This window comes from Canis lupus, chromosome 26, assembly GCF_048164855.1.
Source record: "Canis lupus baileyi chromosome 26, mCanLup2.hap1, whole genome shotgun sequence".
NCBI classification, from domain to species: domain Eukaryota; kingdom Metazoa; phylum Chordata; class Mammalia; order Carnivora; family Canidae; genus Canis; species Canis lupus.
Window position 1 is genome coordinate 37,734,252 of NC_132863.1, and position 15,487 is coordinate 37,749,738.

General features: G+C 42.7%; 1 protein-coding gene across 4 annotated transcripts in view; it reads left to right on the forward strand.

Moving 5' to 3' along the window:
• Window positions 1-15,487, forward strand: part of ARFGEF2 (ARF guanine nucleotide exchange factor 2) — a 99,834-nt gene that overhangs the window by 38,842 nt on the left and 45,505 nt on the right. For all 4 annotated transcript variants that reach the window (XM_072801372.1, XM_072801374.1, XM_072801373.1 and 1 more), the window contains exons 13-21: window positions 1,767-1,875; window positions 2,547-2,730; window positions 4,948-5,059; window positions 5,578-5,783; window positions 8,755-8,839; window positions 8,943-9,114; window positions 9,738-9,889; window positions 11,236-11,364; window positions 12,439-12,597. In XM_072801372.1, coding sequence (XP_072657473.1) covers window positions 1,767-1,875; window positions 2,547-2,730; window positions 4,948-5,059; window positions 5,578-5,783; window positions 8,755-8,839; window positions 8,943-9,114; window positions 9,738-9,889; window positions 11,236-11,364; window positions 12,439-12,597 — 1,308 coding nt within the window. The remainder of the gene's footprint in view (window positions 1-1,766; window positions 1,876-2,546; window positions 2,731-4,947; window positions 5,060-5,577; window positions 5,784-8,754; window positions 8,840-8,942; window positions 9,115-9,737; window positions 9,890-11,235; window positions 11,365-12,438; window positions 12,598-15,487) is intronic.

Here is a 15,487-nt window from a genome sequence, read left to right on the forward strand (position 1 = left end):
CTTGATATCAGGATCATGAGTTCAGGCCTCATGTTAGGCTCTACACCCAGAGTGGATTTTTTTAAGGGTCCATTTTTATTTGAAAAAAAAAAAAAATTAAAGTGCATTCATTTCAGTAAACATTTATTGTGCGCCTCTGTGTGTCAGGCTAGTTCTGTCCTTGATGCTGTGGTACAGCAGTGAATAAAACAATGCATATGAATGTGCACGACTGCTATGGTCATAACTAATTTATAAGCAGACAGTGTAGAAGTAAGCTGTAGAGAAGAATAAAGTAGGGGTAAAGGAGTGCTAGAAATGAGGGTGCTGTCATTTTTAATGGGGTCATGAAGATAGTCTCTCTGAGAAGGTGACATTTGAGCTGAGACCTGGAGGAAGTAAGTTCACTTGCAGTCACCTTTCCAAAGATTATATGAAAACACGATCCTAGGCTCTAGTAAAGCAAAGGAATTTGCTTCTTATCCAATTGCCTCATTAGAATGCCCATGCAGAGAATAGTGTCTTAACCTGAGGTCTCTGAAGGAACTGATCAGAAGATCTAGGAGCTGCCTGGAATTATGTGTAGAATTTTGGTGTGTGGGCATTTTCCCTAGAAGTTCCATAGTTGTCAGATTGACAGAGAGATCTGTACCTCCGTAGATGGTATTTTGAGTCTTAAAATAGTTACATTTCTTTAGGTTATCTGTGATTCACATTCAATTTTTTAAGAAATGCTACTTTTAAAAAAATCAGCATTTTTTTTTATTTGCAGAGTAAGCCTTAAAATAAATGCATTTGTGAGTGTTTGAAGAGTAAGAATGTGTCCAGAATTACTCATTTGTTGCATGATGTAAAATTCTTTTCTCCTTGGGTGGGGAGGGTCACCGGTTTAGACCCTATTGATTTTTAAATTTTATTTATTTTAAGCAATTTTTTTCCTATGATTTTATGTATTAGAGAGTGTACGTGTGCGTGCGCATGCACGTGAGGTGGGAAAGAGGCAGAGAGGGAGGGAGAGAGAGAGAATCCTAAGCAGACTCTGTACTGAGTGCCAAGCCGGACATGGGCCTCGATCTCGTGACCCTGATTTCATGACCTGAGCCACCCAGATGCTCCAATCTATTGATTTTTTTTAAAGATTGATTGATTGATTGATTGATTGAATGATTCATGAGAGACATAGAGAGAGAGAGGCAGAGACACAGGCAGAGGGAGAAGCAGGCTCCAGGCCGGGAGCCCAATGCGGAACTCGATCCTGGGGCTCCAGGATTGTGCCCTGGACCAAAGGCAGGCGCTAAACCACCGAGCCACCCAGGGATCCCCCTCTATTGATTTTTTTAAAAAGGAAAGTGTCTTAAGTGTTTTTTGAATTATACAAGCAATGGATTACTTCCTTTTACAAATGCAGATGACACTTGGGGCACCTGGCTGGCTCAGTAGGTAGAGCATGCAACTCTTGATTTCGGGGTCCTGAATTCAAGCCCCATGTTGGGCATAGGGTTTACTTAAAAAAAATCCAGATAACACTGTTCATTTTAGGAAAGCACATATCTCCTGTTTTTCTACTAGGGTGTTTGTAATGAACCGCATTAGAAATTTTCAGGATTTTTACAATGAGCCCTAAATACTTAGGTCACCTGTTAACTTTTCCTTGGGTTCTATGCTTAATATGAGCACTGAATGTCAGTGACTATCTCTTATTTTCACAGGATTCACTGAGAGTCTCGTATATGTCTGCACTCAGTTTATCTGTTAAGTCTCTGTGCCATGTCCCTTCTGTCCTTTAGGAGCTCAGTCTGAGGAAGAAAGGTTTGGAGTGCCTCGTGTCCATTCTCAAGTGCATGGTGGAATGGAGCAAAGACCTATATGTGAATCCCAACCACCAGACCAGCCTTGGTGAGAGGGCTTGTTGCACCACCGCCTCCATTCACAACGTGACACTTGGGGAAAGTTGGCCTTGTGTCACTGTCTTAGAATTAGCAAAATGCTTTAGTTTGCTGATGACCTTAACGCTTCTGCCTTTTAATCAGTCTGGGAGAAATTAATCAATCTGGGAGAAATAATGTGAGTTATGCTCTAATGTCATATTCCCAAATGGAGAGGCAGTCATTCTGATTTTTTTAGTAATCTCTCCTTCCCTCACCACCTTGAAGCACCATCTTTACAATATACCAGATTTCTCTGTGTAAGTCTGTTTCTGAATTTTCTATTCCATTCTATGGATTTGTCCATTCTTGTATCAATACCATGCTTTTCAGATGCCTTGAGTTCTTTAGTGAGTTCAATACCTGTTAGGGCAGGTCTTCCTCTTCACTGTTCTTCACGTATCATGATTTTTGCACTTCTGTTCTTTCATTTGATTTTTAGAATTAGCTTATCAAATTCCACAATAAAGTAAAATTTTAAGTAAACTACGTGAGTGATAACAGTTTCATACTTATGACTCTTACAGTACAAAGTATATTGTTAACAGGTCTGGAAAAAGGAACCATAGAGCCAGACCTGAGCTCAGATATATCTGTATCCCATCTGTTTATTTGGTTTCCTTTGGTTTCATGTCATTGCAGGTCAGGAGAGGCCCACCGATCAGGAAATGGGGGATGGGAGAGGCCTTGACATGGCGAGACGAAGCAGTGTGACATCCATGGAGTCCACGGTATCCTCAGGGACCCAGATGGCTGTCCAGGATGATCCAGAGCAGTTTGAGGTCATCAAGCAACAAAAGGAGATTATCGAACATGGCATCGAGCTGTGAGTATGACTGCTACTCCAGCCAGATCTCTTGGGGCCTTGGACAAAGCCACATCTTCACTGGGAACCTGTTCCAGAAGGCCATGCTGGTACTTGGCAGCCAAGCCTGACTGGGCCAGGCATAGGGAGTGAGTGAGAGAGTGGGAAAGGCAGATTGAGATTGAAATTTAATAGCTTTGTGTAGTTGCTGCCTGGTCTTTTTATTTTTATTTTACCTAATGCAAGAAATTAAACTAATTTAGGAAATAAAGGAAAGTATGAAGCAAGAATGTTTAATCACTCATAAAATTATTACCTGGAGGAAATCACCATTGGTAATTTTTTTCTAACTATATCTTATGAACAGTTTCAACATAGAATTAACTCTGCGTATTAGCATTATCTGTATATATTTTTGTCTGTACCATTCAAAAATTACACCCATCATAATACCTCAGCCGGGTATCTCAAGAATAAAGACGTTTTCCCATATAAGTGCATGATTATTATTATAAGCATTGGTAAATCTTAATGTGTTTCTTTCCAGCCTTTCACACAGAAAAGTACATAAACTCAGTCTCATATCCTGTCCAACTTTTGAATGATTAGTTAACTTAGTAAATTCAGTTTGTTTGAAAACTTGATGTTATAATGCTTTTTAATTGAAGTGTTGATCTCATTTCTATTCTCCCTAGCCCCACTTCAACCCAGTCTGTTCTCTCCACAGCAGCTAGTCTTCTCAAAACCTAAATCAGTTATCACTCCTCCACCTAAAATCATTCCAGATTTCCCTCTCCTCATCAGGGCCTGATCACCCCGACTGACATCTCCTGCCAGTACTGGAGTCACACGATGTGCTTCAGTCCCTTGAACACCTTGAGCTCTTCTCACCATTGTGCCCTCTGCTCGGAATACTCCTGGGTCTTTTTTCCTCCCTCAGGCTTGGCAAAACCTCTCTTCCTCAAGGAGGCCTTCTGTAGCCGCCTGTCTTCACAGGTGCCAAGCTGCTCTTGCTTGCACCTGATCCATGTCCTTCCTGCACAGCCCTTGCCCCAGTCTATGCTGATGCATAAATAGCATTCTCCAGCGCAGGGCTTGGTAAATAGGAGGTTGAGTTTATCCATAGTGAAGTATGCCTACCTTTAACAGGAAATACAAACAGTACTTACACACTGTCAAAAGAAATCCCAACGAAGGGATCCCTGGGTGGTGCAGCGGTTTAGCGCCTGCCTTTGGCTCAGGGCGCGATCCTGGAGACCCGGGATCAAATCCCACGTTGGGCTCCCGGTGCATGAAGCCTGCTTCTCCCTCTGCCTATGTCTCTGCCTCTCTCTCTCTCTCTCTCTCTGACTATCATATAGATAGATAGATAGATAGATAGATAGATAGATAGATAGATAGATAGATAGATAGATAGATAGATAAGTAAAGAAAGAAAGAGAGAGAGAGAGAGAAATCCCAACGTGGATAGTCTAGAGCTGCCTATTGGCTCTTTACAGATGTCAGAGATCCTGGCTTTTTTACTCTTTCTCTTTCATCATCCCTTTCTTTCTTTTCTTTTTTTGCGGGGGAAAGCGCAGAGGGAGAGAGAAAAAGAGAATTTTTAGCAGACTCCATGCCCAGCACAGCGTCTGACATGGGGCTCGATCTCACAACCCTGAGATCAAGACCTGAGCTGAAATCGAGTCAGATGTTTAACCAACTGAGCCACCCAGGCACCCTTCTGCTTTGCTATCCTTAACACAATTTTCACCTTCATTGTTTTGCCTCATGGTTTAGGGTGACTGCTAGAGCACCAGCCATCACACATATATTAGGGAATAAAGGGGATACTGAAAAAGTATACCTCCCAGCCAAGCCAGCTTTGTTTAAGGATCCTTCCTAGAGGTATTCATACCACTTCTGCTCTTAGATCATAGACCAGAACGTTATCACATGGTCATACTTTGTTTAAGAGAGGCAGAAAAATGTAGTTTTTATTCCAGGTAGTGGTGTGCCTGACTAAACATCGAGGGTTCTTACTATTGGAGAAGAGGAGAACAGATGTTGAGTGACAGCCATCAGACTCTGCTATATAGCTAGGTCAGAAATTAAAGGTGAAATTCAGAGAAGCCACCAGGACACGCAGGACCTTCCTGAGGTGATAGGCAATGATTTGTTTATGCTTCAAATGCCTGCTTTTTTTTATCCTCCCGATTTTGAAATACGTAACCCGTGTCCTGTCTCTTCTTGTAACAGTTTCAACAAGAAACCCAAGAGAGGCATCCAGTTTCTCCAGGAGCAGGGCATGCTAGGAACGTCAGTTGAAGACATTGCCCAATTCCTGCACCAGGAGGAGCGCCTTGATTCTGTAAGACTGGGGCTTGGACGCTTGTGTGTCAGTTTGATCAGGTGATTCTGAGACCTGCCTAGCTTTAGCCTAGAGCGTGGCTGACCCTGAGCGCAGTGGCTATTGTCCACACCCCTGTTTACACCAGTCCTACTTCTTCCTTCGGCCAGCATCACAAAAAGCTTCCCAATGGGAGGGTGTGTACTTGGTAGACGGCGTTAGAACTAGAAGTGTCCCCTGACTACTAGAAACTTCTGGCTGCCTGTCTGAAGTTAACCTCCCTCCTGAGTGTGTACCATCATTCTTTCATCTTTAAGTCTCTTGTGCCTACTCGTCCTTCTTCGTCCGAGACAGGATAGACTAACCCTGGAATGGATGGGTGGGTGGGCAGGTGGGGAGTCACCTAGCTTTTCCAGTAGGCCAGCATGTTCTGGGTGTTGAGAGCAGAGCATTCTGCCTGCCTACTCTGCCTGAAGTGTGTGTTTGCTGTGGGTTCACATATCACAGTTGCCAGATGTGAGTGGGTGTGTATGTTTCAGACCCAAGTAGGTGATTTTCTGGGAGACAGCACAAGGTTCAACAAGGAAGTGATGTATGCCTACGTGGACCAACTTGACTTCTGTGAAAAGGAATTTGTCTCAGCCCTGAGGACGTTTCTAGAAGGTTTCCGCCTACCTGGGGAAGCCCAGAAGATTGATCGATTAATGGAGAAATTTGCTGCGAGATACATAGAGTGCAACCAGGGGTGAGCGCTGTGTTTAAGTTCCTTCCATGTTATTTTTTTGCCTGTCTCAGAGCACTGATCTTAGTTTGGTTGGGAGTTGAGTTTAATCTTCCTAAATCTGTGCCAAACAACTAAAGTTTGTTTCCATGTGCCAGACACTGTGCTGAGGGATTATCTCACGTAAGACTTCACAGATTCTCTTTTTGTTCCACGGAGATTGAGGACCAGAGAAGCTGAGTAACTTGCCCACGTTCATATAGCTAGAGCCTGCGCTGTTAATTTTGATAAGAGTAATATTGTGAGTTGAGGGGAGGCCTTTGGGCACCTCTTCCTAATTCAGAACAACTCCTTGGTTTAATATATAGGGTAGATCTCAAGGATTTGGGTTTTTCTTTGGTTATGTACTGATGAGCAGGTTACAAAAATGAACACATAACTAATAAAACCCACCTAAGTACATGATTTTATCTTGGCTCCTCTTTGGGTGGGTAGTACATGTTTTCGTAGAAAGTGGAAATTAAAAAAAGAGAGCTAACCTTTATTAAATATCTCCTGCGGCACCTGGGTTGGTATAGTTGGTTGAGTGTCCGACTCTTGGTTTCACCTCAAGTCATGATCTCAGGGTCGTGAGATCGAGCGCCATGTCAGATTGTGCTCAGTGGGAAAATCTGCTTAAGATTCTTTTTCCCTCTGCTCCTTGTCCCCCATGTGTACAAACACATGCATGCACATGGTCTGTCTCTATCTCTCAAATAAATTTTTTAAAACAAACACATTTCCTATATGTCAGCCATGTCATCAGTTTTATATACATTTCATTTAATTAATGGTAAGCCTGGGAGTAGTGTCTCTAGTTATTAGAGAGGAAACTGAAGCTCTGGGAGATTTAGCAACCTGTCCAGAGTTAATCAGCTGGTAAGTAGCAGAGGAGGATTGAAAATGGATTGTCTAACTAAAAAGCTCACACTCTTTCCCCTGAGCTTGAAGTGAAAAATGTCTGAATATGCTGTGAACATGATGTAGAAATTGTTCAATAGAGACCTTTTGATAACAGTTTGCTCTCAGGTCAACTTGATATTCATATTAATTGCTTTTAATCCTCCCAAGTGTACAGTGAGCTGTTTCCATTAGATGCATGGAAAACAGAGGCAGCATCTGGTCATTTTAACCCAGTGGACATTAGAATTTCCCGAGAATGGGATGCCTGGGTGGCTAGGGGTTAAGCGTCTGCCTTCAGCTCAGGGTGAGATCCTGGAGTCCCGGGATTGAGTCCCACATTGGGCCCCCTACATGGAGCCTGCTTCTCCCCTGTCTGTGTCTCTGTTTCTCTCTCTCTCTCTGTCTCTCATGAACAAATAAATAAAATCTTTTAAAAAAAAGAAGAAGAATTTCCCGAGAAGGCAGAGATGTTACTTTTTTCTTTTTCTTTTTTTTCTTTAGATTTTTAAAATTTATTTGAGAGAGTGAGAGAGAATACAAGCAGAGGGAAAGGCAGAGGGAGAGGGAGAAGCAGACTCCCCACCGAGCAGGGAGCCTGACTTGGGGCTAGATCCCCAGACCTCAGGAATATGGCCTGAGCCAAAGGTAGACGCTCAACCAACTGAGCCACCCAGACGCCCCAAGATATTACTTACTTTGGACATCTCTCTTGTGTGGATCTGGGGACCCTTGGTCCGTTTCTTTCAGTGGCTAAACATGTTAGATTGCTTCAAGTTGTATGCAGACTTCTTGTTATGTTCTTCAGAGTTTCTCCCTCTCCTTTTGGGGACAATTTGGACAGACTAGTTTTTATAGCTTTAGCCTCGCCTATTTTGAGGCCACGCATCCACACATTTTTGTCTTTTCTTGCCTAAAGCAAAAAAAGTTTGACTTCACCAGCATATTATGTAGAAAAACATGAATATTTTTTTCAAATTTCTGCTGTTCAGCATTATAGTGGGTAATGTAAGCTGTAAGTAATAACTGAATAGCGGTTTTCTTTTCTTTCTTTTTTTTTTTTTTTTTTAAGATTTTTTTTTTTAAGTAATCTCTGCACCCAGTGTGGGGCTTGAACCTACACCTGCAAGATCAAGAGTCACATGTTCTACGGAGTGAGCCAGCCAGGTGCCCCTGAACAGGAGTTTTCATCCTTTTTCTCCCCAGTGCCCAGTACAAAGTAGATGTTCTCAGAAACATAACCAGTGTGAAGCAGCTGAGGCAGAGCTGTGCAAACTCTAAGGGGGCCTCACTCTCCAGGTTGGAGTGTGGGCCTTGGGGCATTTTTGTGCTCTGAGTGCCTCGCTTGCCACACACTAATCCATGGTCTGGCTGTACCTTAAGAATCTTTTTTAAAACTTGACTTAAAAAAAAAAAAACTTAAGGGGCACCTGAATGGCTCAATTAAGCAGCTGCCTTAAGCTCAGGTCATGATCTCAGGGTCCTGGGATTGAGTCCCACGTCAGGCTCCCTGCTCAGTGGGAAATCTGATCCCTGCCCCCCCCCACCCTCCCACCCCCCAACCCCACTCATGTTCCCTCTCTCTCACTGACTTTTAACTGAGTAAATAAAATCTTCCCCCAAGAAACCCTTAAAACTGGGATCCCTGGGTGGCGCAGCAGTTTAGCGCCTGCCTTTGGCCCAGGGCGCGATCCTGGAGACCTGGGATCGAATCCCACGTCAGGCTCCCGGTGCATGGAGTCTGCTTCTCCCTCTGCCTGTGTCTCTGCCTCTCTCTCTCTCTCTCTCTCTCTCTGTGCGACTATCATAAATAAAAAAAAAAAAAAAAAAAAAAACCCTTAAAACTGCTTTATCAGAGAAACTTAAAACCTGACATGATTTCTTAATTAGCTTTTTCTACACTCAGGGTCATTAGTTATTATTCGATGATGGTGAAAGCATGAATACTCTTGACTAGTTTGGCATCACGTGGAACAATTGGTCTGTGTTCAGTGAATCGTGTCTCCATTATAGCTGTTTCTCTGCATGTTCTTACATCTGGAACCTTCTCTTCCAGGCAAACCCTGTTTGCTAGTGCTGACACTGCGTATGTCTTAGCATATTCAATTATCATGCTAACCACAGACTTGCACAGCCCTCAGGTAAAATATTTGAACAAATTATATATTGTAGTGGGTAAATAAGGAGTTTTTTGGGGGGCCATTAGATGTTTTCTAAATGGTTTTTAATTTTTTAAAATTTCAGGTAAAAAATAAAATGACGAAAGAACAATACATTAAAATGAATCGGGGTATCAATGATAGTAAAGATCTACCAGAAGAATATCTCTCAAGCATCTATGAAGAAATAGAAGGCAAGAAAATTGCCATGAAAGAAACAAAAGAACATACGATCGCAACCAAATCTACTAAGCAGAGTAAGGTCTAATGACAAATTATTTCCATTCTAATTTTCAAGGGTATCAGATTGCATGATTAAGTCCCCCAATGATAAATTTAATTTGCGTAACTAGATACCTGAATAGTAAATGTGTTTAAATTATTGTGATTATGTTGATTCTCTCATAATTATAACCATCTTCTTGCTAGATTTGTGATTAGCTACAAGAAGGAATTTAAAATGAGTAATCAAAAAAAAAAGGAGTAATCTAAGAGCTAAATTATCCCCACAAAATATTCCTTAAGACTGCTTTAATGGCAGTGGTGATAGTGCCAACCTTGATGAGAATTCTGTAAGGGAAGGCCCTGTGGCACTATTGGTTTCAGCAGAGTGCAGAGATTTAGAGCACAAGCTGTAGAGCCACACTGGATGCGGGCATGTCCCACCTCCACTACTTACTGGCGATATGTCCCTGGGCAAGGTGCTGAGCCTCCCTGTGCCATATTTTTTCTTCAGTAAAATGGTCATATTTGGAACACACTCATAGAGGACCTCAGGAGGATTTGTGACTTGATCATAAATCTTTTAAAACTGTGCCTAGCCCATAGCGAGCACTCAGTGGGTGCCAGTGGCTGCTGTTAGACTCTCATTTCTTTGTAGGCGTAGCTAGTGAAAAACAGAGACGGCTGCTGTACAACCTGGAGATGGAGCAGATGGCTAGAACAGCAAAAGCTCTGATGGAGGCTGTGAGCCATGCGAAAGCTCCATTCACAAGTGCCACTCACTTGGACCACGTCCGGCCAATGTTCAAAGTGAGTATCTTGAGAAACGAGGACCTGGTTCGTCCTGATTCTGCAGGTGCCCAGCTAGAAGCTAACCAGTGACTTTATCATAGTGAAGAGGGAGGGGAGAGGAGAGGCCAGGTCTGGGTGCTTCTGTCTGAATAGTGACTCAAGTGAGTCCTTCCCAAAAGCTTTTTGATGATACAGAGGATGTACCAGCCGCAGCTAAGTGCTAGATTGCTGTGGCCTCCACAGTCAGAATGGCTGGTTTGAATCTTGCCTTTGCCACTTTATAGCTCTGTGATCTTGGTCAGCTTATTCAGTCTCTCTCTCTCTCTCTGTGTTTATCACCTGTAAAATGGGCCAAACACAGGATTGTGGTTGGGGCTGCTGGGGGATTGAATGAATTAAAAATCATTCAGGCAGAAGAGATTATTTTATTTTGACCTTTCACCTCTGGCCTCAGGGTTATTAGTTTACCAGATGAAATTAATTGGAAGTAAAAGACAGTATCCTGAAGTCTATTTTTAAAATGTCTAGAAAAGACACAGGCTTAATAAACACAGCACATAATTTTTCTCTAAGGTGTTTTTATTACTATAAATATCCTGTCAGTATCCTGTTAGTTAATAATTTCTAGATTTTTGTGAACCTTTATTTCCAGGGAATTCACAGGAAAATTGGAGGAAAAGTAAAGTCTAAATAATTTTAATTAGGAACCTTTCAATAAACTAAGTTTATAGACTATAAATTGCATGTAGGTTTTATGTGCCAATCTCTGATTGGCAACAGCTGCCTGCTGCACTGTGCAAAGAATTTTCTTTTCTTTTTCTTTTTTTTTTAAGAAGAATTTTCATGCCCTGAATAGACTCAGGAGGGAGTGGGCTCTCTAGTTGATGAGTAATGTCTGCCATGAGCCCAGGGGGATGTAGTGGTGGCACTAGCCACGTATCTATCTACCTTCCTTTTGTATTGAGCTAAATTTTTAAAAACTATGCCTAGGAGCATATTTATAGTGATATATTTGACCATAATCTAGGAAGAATTAACTTATTTATTTTTAAAGATTTTATTTATTTTTTCATGATAGAGGCAGAGACACAGGCAGAGGGAGAAGCAGGCTCCATGCAGGGAGCCTGATGCAGGACTCAATCCCAGGACTCCAGGATCATGCCCTGGGCCAAAGGCAGGCACTAAACCGCTGAGCCACCCAGGGATCCCCCGGAAGAACTATTTTATATTGTGAATGGAGTAGATTGAAATCAAAATAACAGTGAACTTGGCATCCTGGCTGTGCTCATAACTAACAGTATGCCCTCTCAGTGCTCTTTCCATGTTAAAATTCTAGACATTATTGAAACCTTGCTTCCTTCCAGTTGGTCTGGACGCCGCTGTTGGCAGCCTACAGCATCGGACTGCAGAACTGTGATGATACAGAGGTGGCCTCCCTGTGTTTGGAGGGCATCCGATGTGCAATCCGGATTGCCTGCATCTTTGGAATGCAGGTGAGTGGACGTCAGTGAGGCTCCAGAGATGCTGGTAGTCTGTGTTCTTTCAGATTTGGCAAAATTTAAAAACTATTAGACATTTCCAATTAGCCAAAAAGTCTCAGCAAAATATCTACTCTTGCCTGCTAAGAGGAAGACTACATATTTGTGCCTAACAATAGCCTCATTAGGGGGAAAATTGGAGATTTGAACTGTAACCTCCTTTAGTGGGTAGGTGAGGTCTAAGCTATTTGATTGGATTTGGCAAAACAGACTTCCTATTCATCTGCTTAATTTGCCTGCCCGAGTGCTAAGATACTACTTTTCCTTTTAAGATCACCTTTTATTATAATTTCCTTTATTTCCACGTCTTTTCTGGGAGAAACCATATATTGCAAAATGAGTATGTCTGTAGACTTTTGAATCTTGAAAAACTCAAGCAACTAAACAAAATAGAATTCTCAGATTCTTAGGAAATTAGGAGGCTGTTGGTCCTATGCACCACTTCCTAAGAATTTGCACCCATTTATTTTGAAAAACTCAGATCTTCTATTCTTGTTCATTTTACAGTTAGACTTTTTCTTCTGTACCAAGACCATAGGCTTTGACATCAGACGCCCTGGGTTGCAGAACCCAACCCTGCTACTTCTCTAGCCACGTGACATTGGGCCAGCTAACTCCCCTCTAAGACACCCTTGGTCTCATTTACAGAATTCAGAAAATAAGCCTACCTTGCAAGATTGTTGCAGAAATTCGAGTGTGTGTGTTTGGCGGGGGGGGGGGGGGGGGGGGGCAATCTTAGCATTCAACAGATTCCTCTGCTACTCCCTCCAGAGGGAATAGAACCCAGAATTTAAGTTTGAGGTCAGCTGCAAAGGAGCGAGCCGGCTCTCACCCATGTAGTGTATAGGGATGTTCCAGTAGCAGGAGGACACCAGCACGGAATCACTGGTGTGTTGATGTGTGTGAAGCCTGTTAGGTGATGTGTGTACAGATGTCCAGAGCCCAGTGCACACACAGTCCCATAGATATGCAAACGGTCATGCTAAGGGTGGAATCTCAGCGTGCTCTCTTGTTTGGGTTCTGTTGCAGCTGGAGCGAGATGCCTATGTTCAGGCTCTTGCTCGCTTCTCCCTGCTGACGGCCAGCTCCAGCATCACAGAAATGAAGCAGAAAAACATCGACACCATAAAGACGCTCATTACAGTGGCGCACACCGATGGCAACTACCTTGGGAATTCCTGGCATGAGGTGTGTTTCCTTTGAAAGCCTGGTAAATGCCTTTTCTTAGGAGGACTCCAGTATTCCTGTGACTCAGTGTCCATCTGCTCTCTTTGGTCAGTTACTTGAGTCAAGCCTAGCTTTAACTCTGGGTTTTCCTTTATCCACAAGTCCTCACAAATCTGAAAGTCAGGTTCTGGGACTGTGGTGGGTATGTTCAGATGCACCACCTCACAGAGCGACCCCATCCCCAGCAGCTCATGTTCACACAGTGCACTTCTGCAGCTTTGTTTTCATGGGAGCACATCAACCTGAGCCCTGATGCACCTCCTGGGGGCTCGTAATGCCACCACATAGATTTAGAAAAAGCTGGGAGCCTGATCTCTCTCCTAGTTGAATCTAAAGAGAAATTTTCAACATTTACAGTAAGCCACTAAGGAGATTGCTGGTGGGTTTATGTTTCTATTTACACAGTATTCTAAGGTTCTCACCTAGGATAATTATGTGTATAAATGTGTTCAAAAAGTCATTCATTGAAATTTTAGTTGTTCTAGGGAAAAGATTTAATTAGAAACAGCCTAGATATCCCAGCAATGAGGGATTGTTCTTTTTAAAAAAAAAAAAAAAGTGTGGTACACCATTCCTTAGGGTATTTGAAATAATGTTGCTGAAAGGAGGGACAGCCAGACATATGTGTTCCCCAGTGGAACCCCAGTACCACCTATGAGATGTTTCTGCCACAAACTCAAACTTGAATCAGTTCAAGCCTGTGCTGCAAATTTATAGGGAATCTAGGGGACAGAAGCACATGCTTTTTTTTTTTTTTTTTTTTTTTTCTTTGAAGCACATGCTTTTAAATGGTATCATGAGAATGCAGTTTATAAACTCTATGAGATGAAAGCCACCCCACTCTGCCGGCACCACACCCAAGTGAATGACCAGACTCTTCACCAAATAAATGACAAGAAATAAATGGAATAGGGACCTATGGATTGAGAAAGACTTTTTTTCTTATTTGGGTTTTTTTTTTTTTTTTTTTTTTTGGTTTTTGGTTTTTGAGAAAGACTTTAGAGAAAAAAATTAAAGATGTTATAAAAATGATCTTGGATTGTGGAAAGGTAGTCACAGTATATGAAGTAAAAATTCATTCTGAACTTACACAGAGAATGAGACTTGAACGGATAAAAAAAAATGTTAACATCCTGAGTAATAGAACTATGCAGGTGATTTAGTTCTGCTTTTTTTTCCCCTTCAATTACATTACCTGATTTCTCTGGTGTCTACACATATATTTCTTCTTGCTTTAGAGAGAAAACTGAAAGAGTAGAGGTGAGTGTGTGCAGAGTAGTGGGGACCGTGCATGCCTAGAGGGGAAATGGCTGCCTCCTCCCCCATGGGGTCAAGTTCTTAAGGAGAAAGGCCCAGAGCTGGACTGCTGGGGTCTGGTGTGGGATGCGGGTTCCTTAGTCCCATGACAGCATGGGCATGCCAGGAGGTACAGGGAGGTCCTATGCCAGGCTCAGAATTGCATTTGGCAGGTGTTGAGGGCTCTGTAGGTGTTAGCCATCCTCCTCCTGCTCATTATCGTACATACCTTTGTTCCCTTCCACCCAGATTTTCCTTTTCCGTCACAACCCTGGAGTTTTCCATATTAGAAAAGACAGAGATGGGAAAAAAAAAAAAAAAAAGATGAGGGATCCCTGGGTGGCGCAGCGGTTTGGCGCCTGCCTTTGGCCCAGGGCGCGATCCTGGAGACCCGGGATCGAATCCCACGTCAGGCTCCCGGTGCATGGAGCCTGCTTCTCCCTCTGCCTGTGTCTCTGCCTCATTCTCTCTCTCTCTCTGTGACTGTCACAAATAAATAAAAATTTAAAAAAAAAAAAAAAAAAAAAAAAAGATGGAGGTGTATGGGGTGGGGGGAGGGGGAAGGCTGGTTACTTTGGTTTTGGTTCTTCAAGTTATCTCTGTGCCCAGGGTGGGGCTCAAACTCAGGACCCCAAGATCAAGAGTTGAGTGCTCCACCAAATGAGCCAGCCAGGAACCGTTTGGTTATTGTTGTTGTTGCTTTGTTTTGTTTTTAAGAAGCAATACCCTGTTTTCTGAGGAGTCACAATAGGTAGTGGATCAATAAATAGCTGTTTTCTCTCATAGAACTTTTTTTCACCTGGGAGGCATGATCTATGTGGGGTTCCTGCTGGTTGCCAAGTATCTAGCAGCACCTAAAAATGTTAAAATGAGTTACCACCTATTTGATGGTTAGAAACCTTCAGAAATCAGGCTGGAGCCAAGAAGTCCTCGCCCTAAATTGTTGACATACTTGAGACTCTGGCACGTTCTCACCTCTGGAAAAGAAAAAGAGTTAAAAGCAGTTTACTGGTAGTAGTTTAGTAGTATCGTTGTATGTGGAGCAGTCCAGGGAGGCCTTTTCAGTCAACAGGGAGTTTATAAGTAACAATACCAAGCAATGCTCAGCGACATAGTAGACTCCCATACTCTGAGATTGGATTGTAAGATCAACACGCAAGGTAGTTTAAAACTCAGCTTTAGGGATCCCTGGGTGGCGCAGCGGTTTGGCGCCTGCCTTTGGCCCAGGGCACGATCCTGGAGACCTGGGATCGAATCCCACATCAGGCTCCCGGTGCATGGAGCCTGCTTCTCCCTCTGCCTATGTCTCTACCTCTCTCTCTCTGTGACTATCATAAATGAATTAAAAAAAAAAACAAAAAACTCAGCTTTAGTCAGAAGTTGCCATGAAAATCCCCCAAGAAGGGTTTACCTGGAGATCTCCATGCTATCCCTCGGTAAGTTTCTGGCAGGTTTTCCTCCAGTAGAAGTAGGGATTAATTTCTATTTCTTCAGATAAGCTGCAGTCGAGAGAAGGCTTGTGTATAGGTATATATTCTTCTCAAACCCAGAATGA